At 45.4% G+C, this 16,264-nt stretch overlaps 1 protein-coding gene across 7 annotated transcripts in view; it reads left to right on the top strand.

The window, feature by feature from the left end:
• Positions 1-16,264, top strand: part of LOC139102339 (SAM and SH3 domain-containing protein 1) — a 253,641-nt gene that overhangs the window by 177,891 nt on the left and 59,486 nt on the right. For all 7 annotated transcript variants that reach the window (XM_070656222.1, XM_070656214.1, XM_070656204.1 and 4 more), the window contains 2 exons: positions 7,897-8,085; positions 9,030-9,193. In XM_070656222.1, the coding sequence (XP_070512323.1) occupies positions 7,897-8,085; positions 9,030-9,193 (353 nt within the window). The remainder of the gene's footprint in view (positions 1-7,896; positions 8,086-9,029; positions 9,194-16,264) is intronic.

Raw genomic sequence — 16,264 nt, 5'->3', positions numbered from 1 at the left:
TTTTATTAATGTACACCACGCAAATGCTGAGGCTATATTGTATTATAATCAGTGGCTTGTCCGTATATTATTTCCAGTTACGAAATTTTTTTAAATTAATTTAAGATTAACGGCCAAATTTTTACAGCGCTTTCCGCGAATATCTATTGGCACATTGAATAATATCGCTTAATCCTATAACCGCGGCTCTTTATTCTTGCATTAAACGCGACAACCGATTTTGCATTTTGCGAAAGAATAAAAAATCGGAAACAAAAAGGATGAATAATAAATTTCCAAGCACACTGTGCTTTATTAACGGCACAACGTGTCGACACAATAACGCAGTTAAAAGAGAAGTTCATTATTATTTTTTTTTTTTTTAATTTTAGGAGATACATTACCGGCGCAAAAACACAGCGCGATTCTATACTCAACTTTTATCTCGTATTAATATCACAAGGGATCGCGCGATGTTGAAATCGTTGTCGACAAGGTGCTTTTAATGTCAGAAGTTTCGGGCGCTGGTAAAACGCGTATCGGATAGGGAGGCGGACCAGGGGATGTCTCGCGAAGATCGTGAAAAGAGACGGCGGAACTTTTGGGAAGTCCGCGGCGCGAATAACGAGAAACAACACCGTGCGCGTTAAACTGACAATAGCCTCCTTTTTTTTTCTTTTTTTTTTATTTGTCAGGGCCGCTTTCGCGCGTTTAACAATGCTACAATCCATTCGTGCACACGCCGTGCTCCATCCTCATCGCTTCTCGCCGTCGCCGTACTTCTGTCACTCCTTTCTATATCGACTTCTATTTCTTTTTTCTTTTTTCTTTTTTTTTTTTTTCGCGAACCTCCGCTCCTCTCGATCCTTCCACTCGAACGTCGGAGCGCCCCTTTCGCACCCCTTTTACCTTGCTCCGTAACATATCCATCCGCTAGCAGACGTTGTCTACCCCCGTCGTCCCCTGAGCCACCGACAGCCGGCACAATACGCAATGCATTTTTGTGATTAAAATTTAGTAGACGGGCGGCTACGTTTCGAAGTGTATATACACGCGCGTACGTATTTGCTCGTGCATTGGTAGAGAATTCCCGCGGGATTAGGGCGCCGGGACTTTCGACGAAACTCGTCTGGATAAGTTCGTCCGCCGGCGAAAAAGCTGAGGGTAGTTTTTACAAATTAAACATTTGCCGCAGTTACGGTTTTATAAAAGATTTAATAATTTTTTTTTTTTTATAAGAAGTCTGATTATTAATCGATAATCATAAAGATTAAAGTGTGCGTAAATTATTTTCGTCGTCAAAGTATTTAAATATTTTTTTAGAAAGGCGGATGCGCGATTATAAAGCCGACGCGGAAATAAAAAAAAAGCATTTTTCTCGCTTTCTCTCTCTTTCCTTTTCGAGCTTGCGGGAACGAGGATTTCGAGCGACGCGCACGCATCACTTCTCGCAATCTCCATTTAGAAGAACTCTCACCGCCTCCGATGGCATCAGCCCTTTGCTCTTATCCACCGTTAACTTCCGGGTTCCGTAAACATTCCACGGTCCTTCTACGGTCAAAATAAAAGTTGAGAGAGAGAGAGAGAGAGAGAAAGAGAAAGAAATGGAAGCCACGGTGCTTTGCCGCGAGACGTGCTTCGCCATGGCGGAAGACGGCCCGACGCCCGATGTTGACGGCGGCCGTCGCGGTAAAGAGGATGAGAGTCCGAAAAGGAGTAAGACGCGGTGAAAAGACGACGGAGGGCTTGTGGAGTGTAGAAGGCTGGTTGGCCAAGCGGAGATTAAGGCGGCAGCTCTTAAGCCTGACGCCGAAATCCTGACGTCGAAGCTTTCGTCGAGTCTGAAAAGGGAACGAAATACCGACCATCCACTACGCCACGCCACTCGTGGACTAGTCTGCTGCGCATTACTCGCCGACCTTTGCCTCTTAGCGCTCTATCCTCTCCGTTATTCCGTTTTCCTCTTTGCCCTCTCGCCTCGTCGCGGTACCGAAACTACGCGGCGCGGCTCGCCTTATCGAACCCCGACGAGGCCTCGTCTCGAAGAACCCCCTCCCACAAGTTCGTATTAAGAATTATTTCGATTATTTTGCGTACAGCTCGTCTTTTGGAAACTGCCTTTTTGTAATTGCCATTTCGAGCGATACTCGGTAAACGAGAGCGAGGCAGTTTTTTCTTTTTATTTCGTCGGCATTAACTAAGAAAAAAAAAACGTGAGATGAGCGTGCATTAACAGCGCGCAAGATAATAGTCTCTTGTGCCTGACGAGCGACGCGTTTTTAACGAGGGAAGTCCATCTTCCGGCGCGTCGCTTTTAGCCCGATCGATCGGCAGCAATAAGTACGCGAATCGCTCTTTCGCTATCAAGCCGAGGCTCTCGATCGAGCGTGAATCCAGGGGGTTTGTCTGACGCGAGAAGATCGTGATTGCCGGGCGGACCCGGCCCGGCTTTTCGCGGATTACATTTTGTCGATGGTCGGGCCCCGGACGCGAAAGCGGGTAAATGAAGTATATGTAAATAATGAGGGTGAGGAAATGAATACGTCGGGACTCGGCCTTCGCTAATGGCGGGTGCAACGCCCGTTGGAGGGGACCACCCGAAAATAATTCCGTCGCGCCCGTGAGAGAAGTGCCCAGAGTGCTTTCCACGGGCCGCCCAATTATCGTAAAACCGCCGTCTACTTCGCGCCTCGGATTTCAAGCGGACGAAAAGCGTCGTTCCTATGCAAAATCGATATGCGCCTCCACGAGAGGCGAGCTCGTTCGCCGGCAAACACTCGCGTATGCCATTCTGCTGCGAAAACAAGCGCGATCGCACGGCTATCGTTTCTTTGGTATTTATATTTATATATATGAAGATCCTTCGTTTTCCCCGCGTTTAATCGGACGGACGTTAAAAACGATACACACCTTCAGGAATAATTTCCATCGGGAAATGTACTCCTTGATCGTTGTTGCACATTTCGTTCGCACCGTCTCGTCAATCGGTCGATGAATAATTTCTTTCTTTTTTTTTTTCTTTTTTTTCCCGGGTTCTTGAATAAAAAGCGGCATTCGCGTGGTACGAAATAAGGATGTAAAAGAGCAAAGGGACAAAGTACCGCGAAAGGGAGGACGAGGGCGAGTCGCCGGGAAGTGGAGGGAGGCAGAAAGAGAAAGAAAACTTAAGGTATAGATGGATAAATAGACCGATATAAAAAGAAGGAGAAGCGAGGAGAGTTCGTCTTGCAGTGCGCGGTTAAACTCGAGCACGTCGGCGGGGCGAGGGCGAGCTTCTTGACTTTTCAATTTTCTTCCGCTCTTCTATCTCATCTCGACCGCTTCCTCCCGATCTCCGCTACCTCGTTCCCGCCCTCCTGCGCCCTCTTTCGCCCCGCCGTTCCTTCTCATCCCGCAACCTCGTCGAAGCGATCGCGGGCGAGTCAATAGGGATTGCCTTCGCCCGGAGTAAAATAATTTTCCGGAAAGTTGTGCCGCGCTCGGCAATGTTAACACTCTTGAAAGTGGGTTTGCCTACTTCAAAGGAAATATGAGAGCCGACGGACGCGCTTGATTTTTCGATCCGCTCCCTCGCTTCTTAACGGTTAACAGTTTCGCGGGCTTTATCCCCTTGAGCGAGGTGGATCACGCGCGCATCGCTGACCACCTTTGAGTCCCGACAATGCGGGGGAAGAAAAGAGAGGCATCGGGAATGCAAAAGTTAGCCGAAGGAATCGCCAACTCCGCCGGAAGCGAACGGTAAAGATAAATAGGGCAGAAGTATATATTTTGTTCTCTCGAGTTTCGTCCGCGATTCTTTCGACGCGCGCTCGATTCTCCATAATATCCGAGAGACTCGAAAAGTGCCACAGAGAATTCAGAACATTATCGGCCGTCAACTTCGAGCGGCTTACTTGTCAATTGTGCGTAATCTTTTCCGCGAGGGCGATAACATTGCTCGCGGAAAATCCCGCGCCAACCGCAAAAGCGCAGTAGACTTTTTTCTTTTCTTTTTTTTTTTTAATTTTTTTTTATTTTAATTCGCTTATTCACGGCGTAGTGCAGAACAATGCGCGAGCGATATGTTGCGGAAAATTTCAACGTGAAAATGCGCGATAGCATTTCCATTATGGAATGCACAGCGCGGATGCTCGCCGGAACGCATTAGCACACTTTCGTTATTTATTTAGCCTTTCCCTTTCTCTGCGCGATCTTTCTCATTTTGCTTTACGCGGCGGTTAATGAAGATCCATTTTGACAAAAACTCGATGAACGATAAGGCGGATACGTGCGCGTCGTAGTAATGCAGCGGCGTCGTTTGTCACGCCGAAACTGTCGCCGTCGTTCGTAAAATTGTCTCGGTCAGAGGCACGGTTCTCACGTGGCGACGGTATCGTGTAGCTTTGCAGAGAATCTATGACGGGGAGGAGAAAGCATAATTACAATGCGCGCCTTGTTATTGAGCAACTAAGGGGGCGGTCGTTGTCGTGCTGTTCATCGGATGTCCGCCGACTCGGACCAGGTAACTAATGTTGCACGCCGCTTTCTCGTTAGAATGAAACGGTCCCACCGAATGGTAACGGTAGCACGGTAAAACAGCAACGCGGGACTTAGCTTTTACCTAGGTACGAATACCCCGAGTGGAAATTGAACTTAACTATTATCTCTTAATTAGCTTGCCAATTCGTGATTTATCTCGTGTTTGCCGGCGAAAAACGTTTAGATATTTATGCTTTACTAGCTCGTTATTTGCCTGGAATAATTGTTTCGCTAAATTGCCCGCGCTGGACAATCGCTTTTTTTTTTTTTTTTAATGACGCAAGTTTATTTTTTACAGTAGAATCTTATACGGTAGCGGCTAGATACTAATAATTACTAAATAATAATTACTTTCTTATAAATTATGGCTAGTATACCAAGCTAGTCACTAGCTAAAAATATATTTAATCTGCGCGATTAAACCACTAGTTGCAAACGCAGAATAGCTAGATGAATTTCCACTCGGGTCCTTAGCTCGTGGAAAAAAAAAGAAATACCTTTGCGCGCGCCAACTGTTTCTGCCGTTCGGAAGAAATCTTATTGTCTCTTGTAAAACCCGGTTAATCGCTGAAACCCGGCGCTCGTTAAGAGCGGCACGGGCCACCAGTGCAATTATGTTTCCCGTGGTAATTCTCCATTAGCCAATTATGTACCGCGACATCGAAGCTCTGTTATTATGTATTTATTACATGTGCTTTTACATTTTTACGCGATATCGATGGATTATTAAATTTTTTATCGTTCAGAAATATAGATTTCTTAATCGTTCGCGATGAGGAAAATTCGTCGGAGTAAGAAGCCCGGCCTTTGAGCCGTTTGAAATCGCTTCTCCGGCACAAATATAACGATTGCGAAGCGATTCTTGAGACGTCGGAACGGAGCGAGATAGAAGTCTTGCCGACCGCGAGGACATTCCTGCAGACATTTTCACCAAGCGGTTTCGGTAAAATGAACGCTTTAATCACCCCTCAATTATCCGTTCATGGATGAAATTTTAATTTACGATGCGATAAAGTTCCAAAGAGTCGCGCGTGCAAAATTCGTTCGCTTTATGCGCTCTCAATTTGAAAGTTTCAGTTTGACCGTTAAGCCCCTCGTAGGGAAATGACGGGGGAGATGAGAGGGACCGGTGAGGGTGGAGACCCGGAAAGGAGAAAGAGGTTGGAAGGAAGAGGTCGGAACTGCGAAGGAAAGTGTTGGGAGCCCGCGGTAAGGGGAAGGAGAGACATCGTATTAAATCGGAAGATTGGAATTCTAATTAATACTCGCGGATTATCGATAAAGAGGCGAGGGAACCGGGCACGTGAAGGGGCACGGATGGCGGAACGATGACTCGTTCCATTCGTTTCATCCTTCGCGCGTCTTCGACACTCGCCTTAATGTCTTCTCTAACTCGCCCCCGGGGGTGGAGATGGGACCTCCATCGGAATAGATTATATCGTAATGAAAATCTTGACGTTTGACGTTCTGCAATTGATGACTCCATTCCGTCGAGCGATTCATTGAATATCGAGCGTTGCATGCCGCGTGTCGCGCGTACATCGTTACGGACTCTGCCCGGCACATTTGACTGTGATTAAAATATTAGACGATGCGTCGTCACGAATTTTGAATTCTTATGAACGGGGTCTCATATGTGGTAGCGACATATTTTACGAAACGGCCACCGAATTGTTGAAATGTGTACCGCGCGGCGCACATCCGAAGGGATTAGTCACGCATATGGGTTTTTTTTTTTTTTTGATTCACGCTTTTTTCATTTTCACATCGCATTTTATTTCGCCGTGAATACCGGGCAAAGGTCATGCTCTGAAAAACGTAAATTATTACGAACCGTGAAATAAAACCGACAAAAAGCGCTCTGATTGATAGCTCGAACAAATCGATTTTATTGAGATACAAAACGTGTAACAACCGTAAAAAAAAAGAACAAAAAGAAAAAAAGAAAAGTGTGCAACTGCTTCACTGTTTGCTCGTTATCATCAATAAGCCTGCATTTTACGGTATAACGACGCATCTTGTATTCCATTTTTTTTTCTTTTTTTTTTTTTACCGCGCGCGAGAGATACGATCCATTTTTGTCACCTAATTGTTATGAAAGCAAACACGTCCCGCATTTTGTCGCGAAGCGCGTGAAACCTGTCGACGCCCTCCGCGTAAAGGAAGCGCGAAAGATGAACCGCTCCTTTGCGTCGAGCGTAACTTCCGCGTAATTCACTCGCGACCGCGCGAGGGGAATATTTATAAATGGGATTTAAATCCGGAAGAGACGACCGCGGCAGCAACCGCGAAATATCGTTTGCCGGGAGACCTAGCCGAGAGACGGAGGATAGATGGAGGTCGCTTAAAGTGTAAATAGGAGGCGATTCGTGCCAGACAAAGCTTTCCCCGGTTTCACGGACTTCTCTACGCCCGCTACCTATCCGCCTTCGCTTCCTCCTCGCGGCCATAAAAGGGAAGGACACGGCCCTTCCACAGTAACTACGAGCCGAGAGTCGAATCGGAGAGCAACGGAAGTGGAATCCTGAAATATTAATGTGACACCAACCGTCGTCGTACAGCGATCCTTATCCTCGGCTTCTTTCTACTTCCCGTTGTCCGCTTCTCCCATTCTCTCTCTCATTCTTTTCTCCCGGACCGTACGTTCTCTCCTAGACGTTTGACTTTTCTTTCCTCTCGTCTATTCGTGCGCTTACCTTGTTGAATCATACACCGCTCCGCCGACTTTGCTTGATTTGAAAAACCTGAGTGCGCGTATGTGAGCGCGCGCGCATTTTTTATGCGCGAAAACGTCTCGGGGATATTAGTTCATTCGATAACAAATGCTCTTTATATTACTTAATTTATTACACGAATTAATTCAAGTTATATATCTAGCGGAAGAGAACGGACCTGATATATTTAATGCGTTGCATTGTATATTGAATAAAATCAATATCCGCGTAGTAAGAGCGAAGTCTATTTAAACATATTACAATTGTAATAATGCATATCTGACTGTATCGGAAAAAGCGTACGCAGTTATCCCATTTGCTCAGATAACGTCTGCCATTCGTTATTATTTGCGATACGGGAGAAAATCCCGTGCTTTTGTCGGCGTTCATTAATAAATAACTCAATAATTAATCTAAATGCGTTCCATACATATTTCCAACATAATTGATCTTATGGTGCGTTCGAAATTTTACAGTTATTTATTAATTCATCAACCGGCGAGAAAATTATTGCGCATTTTATACAAATGCGCTTAATCGCGCGCAAGTAATTTTTGACATTGCGGCTTAATAAAATCGTTAATCCCCCCACTGTTTCCGGATTTTCGTTTACATCCCCCCCCCCATTCACTCCGCGGGTGAATTTCTAATGAATTTCTAACGAGTTTGATGTCGTGTGTTACAGGAGGGCGAGAGGGGATATTTGGAGGGACTTGCCTCGAGATATGCAGATCTCTTCAGGACGCATTACGGGGACGTCCTCGAGCCGCTCGAGGAGCTGCGCCGGCGAGAAACGAGCGCGTCCGCCCGAATGCCCAACACCCAGCTCACCACCAGTCATTCACAGCCCATTTACGTGCCCGGAAAATACTCGGTGAGCGAGTCCCTCATATTCGCTTTTATTTGCCCCCTTCCCGTGCGGGGGTCGGGTACCCTCCTTTTATTGCCTCCGCGAGCGGCATAATGCGGTTATAGAGTGACATATAGTAGCTTGTCTATCGCCGCGATTTCTCCTTATTACTCGACTCCCCTGACACTTGGCCAAATTGCTTTCGAAGGGACAGAACTCGCGGAGAAGTGCACGTCCAGTTGATTCAATACCGGCATTTGTCTCTTTCTTTCTTTTCGACAACGGCCGGAGGGACAATTTTGTCGCGAAGAAAATTGTCAGACGCAGACAATCGCGTATATACCGAGCAATCGATGAACTACAAACTTATTCATAAGGTGAAGACAAAATAACGCTTCAACTATTTTCATGCAGCTGCATCACGAAATATTCAATTAATTATTATTATTATTATTTTTTTATTATTATATTTTTTTATGCATTTGACCGTATGCTTAGCAAAAGGAGAAATTTGACGGGAATTTCCTCGCTCAAGTTCATTTTACGTTTGTGGATTCGTAGCCTCCTTATTGAGTAACTTCCTTCCTAAAGCCCTTTAAGACGATTAACCATGTAGACCCTATCGAGCCCGGCTTAAATCGGTTATTGTTCGTTACTTGGTCTTTCTCTTCGCGACTAATCGTGTTTTGAAAACGTGAGCAATTGATGAATCAATTGATTATTAAGGCTAGCGCTGCTGCGAAGATCGATGAAATCTTATGTCATTTATCAACTGTTTTTTTTTTTCTTTTTTTCTTTTACACAAAATTTCGTGGCACGGCAACGTTACGTCTACGTAACAAGTTCTTAATATCTTATCGTGTCTCCTCCCCATTTACAACGTAAGTGGTAGCCGGTACTGCTGCGCAAGCAAAACCTACCGTCCCGTAGATAGAGGAAAAGAGCGAACGATCTTCATTTTTGCACAGCCCTCAAGCTGCCTCAGCGACAAGGAGGAGGATGAAATCTATGGCTTCGGATACGGGGTCTTCAGCAGGCAGATGCTCCAACATCGACAGCAGAAGCTTGCGCTCGCCACGCAAAACACGACCACCGCCGTAACGCCGGGTGGACCTCAGCCAACTTACCAAAGGTAAGAAAGTCTCGGCGTTTTGTCTTTTATAAGCGTTGGTATTTTTGTTCGTTGAAGACGAGGGCTTCGTTCAAGTAAGTGGCAGTAAAATTTTTACGTTAAAACTTGAAACGCGCTCGTTAACGCGTAGAATGTAAACCGATGTAACGATGTAGAGATACAAATTTAATGAAATATAAAATACGAATTAATGAATAAAAAATTTAACTCGCATTATAAATTTAGAAAAATATATAAATTATTATTTGATTCGTTAAGTACTATTTATTTTATATATATATATATATATATATATATATATATATATATATATATAATTTAGTGTTCAAATTAATCACGTGTTCTAATTAAATCGTAAATAAACGGGAGTTGTACGACTGTTGCAAAACAATTGCTGCTACTTTACTTGAACGCTGGACTCGTTACGGTAAGAAAAAGCCAGCGCAATCGATCACGCGCTCAAATCGCGATCAGTAACGTCCGACATCGAGCACATTCGTCGAATGTAACAAATCCGAGGAAGCTCTGAACAGAACGATTTTCACATTTGACTGAATTCAATCTGGATAGTTCGATAACGCGCGCGCGCGCAAATTTAATACATGGGATTAATTAAAATATTGATGTTAATGGTTTAGCCAGTTGACTCGCTACGTTGGGCTCGCCGATTAATTAATCCACCTTGAAACAAACGCAGACTGATTCGCGAACGCGCGTATTTCCGTCACCGAATTTCCATGTTCATGAAGCGCCGGTATTTTTACGGGCACGCTCGATATTCGCCTCGCGCGAAGAAATATGACACGCGCGAATGTATCAGATGCGAAACACGGTCGATCTGAAATTGGGCTGTCAACGCGAAATAAATATTTCCGCCCTCGCGGGCCTACCGCGTTTTTAATTTCTGCGCGCTTTTAATTTTAACGCGCGCGACGTTAAGAGTCCCGGCGTTAATCCCTCGTACCGGTTCGCATTAATTTTCACCTTCGTACCGAATCTGGAGAGCGGAATATTCAATTTTATTTTCTTTTTTTTTTCTCGACCATCGAAAATCCATTATACTTTGCGGTATTTTGAGTTTTATGCGTCTCTGCGCCGTACGGACGGTAGTCGGTTTCACGAGCCATTCGTACAACACGCCACGCGCGCCGTTCGCTGCCGCAGTCGCGCAGTCTGTTTATTATCCGTAATTGCCCATTGCTAACTGCTTTAACTGATCCGAAATACCATCTGCGTGCAGTCTCGTGCCGGCTGCTTGATATTTAATGGCTAATTAACCGGCGAACCGAGCCACTGAGCGCGCTTGGCCCGACATGCTTGTGCACTTGCTCGACGGTGCCATGCCGCATCGTTACGAGGAGGAGAAACTGAAAGACGATGAGGGCGGAAAGGATAGAAGGGCGACTGAAGCTGGGGAGGGCATGCGAGAGAGGAAGAGAGAAGACGCATATCGCATTATTAAATTCCATTATCGCGCCGTGGCCATCGACTGTTTTCGTGCACGCGCGAATAACCACGGCACCGAACTCATGAAATTGCTCTCTCCTCTCACTGCCGCGATAAGCACGCTCGTTTTTGCGAATGAGTACACCTCCACGGGCCGTATCCGCGTGCTCGGCACTACCGGCTCGGTCCCGTAATGATACAAAACGCGAGCTAATTCCATTGAATTCTCATGAGAAAACCGTAAGCTGCCGCAGATCAAGCGGATCGTCGACGACACTTACGAGGCTGCTGAAGTTAATTTTTGGATCTATATCTAAAGAACACTTTTTTTTTTTGTTTTAAGTCACGAGACTTTGTTAATCTTGCCAATGCTAATTGAGAAAACAGTCGCTTCTCTTGCGTACAATTTGCAGAACTTTGTCAAGTACAAATACTATTTATAAATGGATATTGACATACCGATTAATTATCGTCCGACCTAGAAATAGTACTAATTCCCCGCGACTATAAAATTAATTGCTTGGAAATAACGATCAATTGGAAGCTTTTTGCGGATTTAATTGGTATTTTGTAGCAGTAAATAACGGGAATCGAAAATGGCATTCTTCGAACGGCGCTCGTCCGTCGTTCTTTTAAATTAAAAGGATCAGGTGGAAGATGCAAGTGTGTAATAGTTATTGTAAAATAGAGACAATTTAATTGGAGCGCAATCTATCTTGGAAATAAGCTAGTCAACTGTAACATGATTATGTTTCGAGTTAAGGAAACTCGAGGAGCACCTCGTTCATAATTATGTCATTATCGATGTGCAAGCAATCAAACCGATTTCGGTCAGTTTTACGCAGTTATTTAATTGCTATTTTTATCAGGTAACACTTTGCATCACAGTTCTCAGGACGGTCAATAAAATGAGAATAATAATAATCAGACGACGATGATCAACGAAAAAATAAACATACCTTAGGGAGCGCTACGCTTTTATTGCGTGTCATTGGCAACTTATCTGGCTGCAGAAAAATTCTCGAAGGGCATTAGGCGGAATTTTTAATAGATTCATAAATTTCGTCGCAACACTCGACAAGTCGGTGCGATGAAATCGGGCGCAGTTATTCGCATACGCAAAAATAATTACCGAGTTCATGATAATTTATCGCGACGCCGTAAAACGTATGCAAACACGCTGCATAGTATTGCAATAAAACGGGTTGCAAAACCTTGAGAGGAAGAAAAAGAGAAAAAAAAAAAAGAAAAACAGTCGACGAAGTGCGCGCGTTTCGTACTTGATGTTTTATCTTAAAGACTTTCACGTTATGGACCTAACAGTTTCCGATAAGCACGCCGAAGGCACGATAATAATATTCTCGTCGGTATGACAAATCGCACGACCGGTGAATTATTTATTTGCGAATAAATTTAATACATTTTTTTAATAAAGTCAATTTTTTTTGTCTCGGTGATAAATTCTTGCAAATTACTGATAGTTACGTACGCGGTCGATGTGATAAATAAAAATTAAAAATGATATTGAGATGAAATATAATCCCCCGAGTGGAATTCCAAAGTGGAGAGTGCATGTTGCAATTCGATCCTGCGCGCAGCCGCCTTTTATCCGCCTCTCGGGCGAGAGAATCCGTCGTGCCTGCTGTCGAAACGCGCGTTGAAGCGGCTAGACGATGATCGCGGAATTCATTAGCAACGCATAGATGGCTATCGCGTCCGATTGACGAATGGATTGCTTGCATTAATTATACGCGGTTGCGCACACGGCCGACGGACTGCCGGCCGTTTGTCACGAGGCCGATGATGCGTTTAACGAATCACTCTGTGATGATGCAACCGACTGGCCGGACCGACCGGTTGCACGTCTTTCCATTCGGGGCATTTGTCCGCGCGAGTGCAACATCATTATCATAATGCAGTGGATCGGTCGGGTTCTTTTTATGATCCGCGGGTCTCATTTCGTCTCCTATAAGAATCATCTGCCAATTTGTGCGCGGAAACTATACGTCGTGATAAATATATTAAATTCCTCTTATCCGAATTCTCTACGTGCTTATTTGAATTTTTCTTTACCACATTCTTGCATATCGTTTTTTTTTTTTTTTTTTTTAATCTGATTCTCGACGATGCTGTTTCGATTTTCATTATCTTCACCGAGCCTCGCTATCGTCACTGTATCATTTTAATGATAAGACCCTCGGAATAATTGATAATAGAATTAATCGGCCGTTTGATGATAGGCCGGAGCGGCTCAACCGCGTGCGCACGGGGGCCGGAACATTCACGTTATAAACAATCGCATGGGCCGTGGTCATAAATTAATAAACGGACAATAACGCGGCGAAGTAAAGCCTGACTGACGTGCTGACAGCTACGGCCGATGGTCGGTTTTGTCGCGTCGACGGCCAGGTAATCCTATCGACTCGTCGGCGCGCACGTCGCGTCGCGTTGCATCGGCAGAATGCGCGCGCTCGATTATATCCGCGCCGCGGAACTCTCGACCTCGCGCGCGCCCGTTATCCCGCGTGTAATCGCAGTTTTAGTCCTTTGCCATATTTCGGCGCGCTCACATCCGGCCCGGCCGGCGATTGTGCCGGGGTCCGCGCTGCGTTCCGTCCGATCGATCCCGCTGAACAAAACAGATTTTTTCGAACCCCGCCGCCGAAATAAGCTCCCGGGAATCACCGCGGTTTGTTTCTCGCGCGTATTACGCGCGACGCGGATGTATTTACACGCCGGACGCGGAACGATTACCAAACGCGGCGTATTTTAATTTAGCCTGATTACTCGGACGTCCTTCCTCATTATTTTCGCCGCGAGGTTGTTTATTATACCGATAACGCCGGAGTGAACGATCACCGAAAAATCACCTCCATTACTATTATCGTGCAATAGTCGCTAACGACCGCGTGGCTCATTAAAAGACATTGTTCTCGCGTAGGCTCGCTTCGTTATTTTGCATCATCGCGCCGTACGACTGAATTGCGCGCCCGTAAAAATTGCACAAGCGCACGTTGGGTTTCATTGAATTCGAATACTTAGTACCTATTTCCCGCACGTAAAAAAGAGTATGATTATTAAAAACGTAATCCAATATCGTAATGCTAAACGCGAGTTTCACGGTAACGGTACATTTTATACATATACGGAAACACGCGAGACTATTTTTGTCGAGGAAAAACAACGGGGGGACTTTGTTGAAATTTCAGCGAAAAACGTGCGCCCGTGAATAACGACGGAAACTGCTATTCTCTCGTAAATTCATTCACATTATTACAAATGTATCGCGCGTGATTATACTGGAATCACGTTAATGCAGCAAACCGGATACGTGCCGTTTCTATGCCCTGTCCTTTTCGCCAGCCCGCGCACCGGGCATTCGGTGTTAACCGCAAGCATGCCTTCGTCCGAAAAATACCGAGTCCAGTTTGCAATTCGACTAGGCGTGTTTCACGCCCCGGAAAATAAAATTTTGAATGCACCCTCTCCCTCCTCTTCCCCTCATTTGTTTCCAGACGCTAAATTGCACAACATGGTTTCGCTGAATGTAAAAAGTACGAGGCTTTCCTTCGAAATTGTTTCTTTATACTCGTTAATTTGCGAAACTGCTGCGAAAGGAATATACGAGATGCGTAATAAATCCGATAAGATTTCGGAAACGTTTCCGAGAGCGCGTTATATATATATATATATATATACGTTATAAACAAAATATGAAGTCCTGAAGTTCTGAAGAAATCGCGTGCAAAAAGTGAGAGAAATAACGCGAAAATGGCAACGCTCGGAAACGCCTGTGTCCGAGGGGGGTCCATCGGAAAAATTTGCATATTCGAGTGTTCTCGGGCTCAACGGCGAACAGGTCAGAAGCGAAGCGGGGCTTCCTACAGTTTTCAATCGCATACGAAACACCCGCGATAGGCCGTCTTGCATATTTTATATCAGCTTCCGCGTTTACTCTCATTCCCGCGGCTTCATCAGGATTCCCCGCGCGAGCGGCGGAAACGTTTTACCATCCATTTGTGTCGCTCGACGCGGAAGTACCGCGTTCTTTCTCTGACACCCTCACTCGCCGTAATAATCATGGCTCTTAACGACTGGAAATCGATTGGCACTTGGCACATAACGACGCTACCTGAGAAAGAAGTAATCGGCCTTCTAGCCTGGACGCCATAAGCTTAATGGGAAGGGAAGTCCAATACCAGTCGTACGTTCGATTCGGCCTGACAAATCGGCGACGATCGATTTTACGAGTAAATAACTCGGGGATTCAATAAGGTGTAACTTAATAAGTTTCCGAGGATTTAATTACACGAGGAGACGAGAAACTCTACGTTTTGCTTTTTTCGTCGGACTGCCGGGTCCTTTTTTTTTTTCTTCTTTCTTTTCTTCTCCCGGTCGTCTCTGTAATCGACGCGAACGGATAGCGGAGCTTATAGCTATTGCAAATTCCAAGTGCGATGCCGATCTTTGAAAGGATGTTCTTCGTTTGTACTACGTTGTCGGCGGAATCTATTACGAATCTATCGGGGAGAAGGAAGCCACTCCAGGCAATCGATTCCGAATGGTGGACCGTAGGTGGAGACAGAGGAAGAGGCTTGCGCCGGGCGAGAAGGCCGGGAGTGGCCTGACCGGAATTGCAGCGCGGTTTACCCGCTGAGAGATGTTAGCTTTTCGTCAAAGGGCCCTATTAGTATGCGGTTAGTATTACGGCGCGTTGTATCAGGATACATTGAGGCAAGATACGACGCGCTATTACCGATTCTCTGGCACGTGAACTGCCGACCTCTCTTCGCCTCTGTCTCTCTCTATCTCTCTCTCTCCGTCTTTCTCGCTCGTTCACCCCCTCTCCCCCGGCACTCGCCGTCGTCCACCATCGTACGCGAGTACGTATGTTTGCACCCTTCGCGACACTTCTCGACTTCCTGGATCGCTTTGTGCAGGCGGTTCGATCGAAACGAGAACGTTGGATCAGCCAATAAGACGATTAGCGCGCACTCAACCCTTAACATTGAAACGCCGGAAATCGCCGCGCGCAAATTCCGGCGTGATCCACCGGAAGAGATCGACCGCGTTTACCGGCCCCGGGATACTTGGAATACTCCGGCGAATACCGCCATTTACGACGACACAATACTTCACATATTTTCGAGATGTACGCCGGAATTTACGCATGACCTCCGCAATTGCGTCGAATGTATTTTAATTAATTATTCGCTCAGAACTTGGGGGGAGAAAAAAAAAGTATACCGACTCACACAATTCTGCCGTATATTAAATACTCCAGAAATAATTTGTGTGCCTTCTTTCTCTTTGCTATATGTTTAAAGTGCTTCGTTTTCGATTTTGAAATTAATTCTCGCAGGAATGTATTTCGCAAGTGATTTGCCGTGCTATTTTACGCACAACTGCGTCAAATTTCATCGAGAAGCCGAATCGGCGCCGCTGTAATACGTATTAAATTGAAATAATACGCGCTAACTAAATTGACTCCGTAAACACTAGTAAATTTATTATCAGCGTATCGACATGCGGCACTGGCCGATCCATTTCGCGTATCAAAGGAAGTATTAAATCCCAACGACCGATCATTCTATTACGCTTAACATCGATACCTGGCCGTGTCGG

Source organism: Cardiocondyla obscurior, linkage group LG01 (genome assembly GCF_019399895.1).
Source record: "Cardiocondyla obscurior isolate alpha-2009 linkage group LG01, Cobs3.1, whole genome shotgun sequence".
In the NCBI taxonomy this organism is placed as follows: domain Eukaryota; kingdom Metazoa; phylum Arthropoda; class Insecta; order Hymenoptera; family Formicidae; genus Cardiocondyla; species Cardiocondyla obscurior.
Note: the sequence above shows the minus strand (reverse complement) of the source record. Positions and strands in the feature narration are given on the sequence as shown.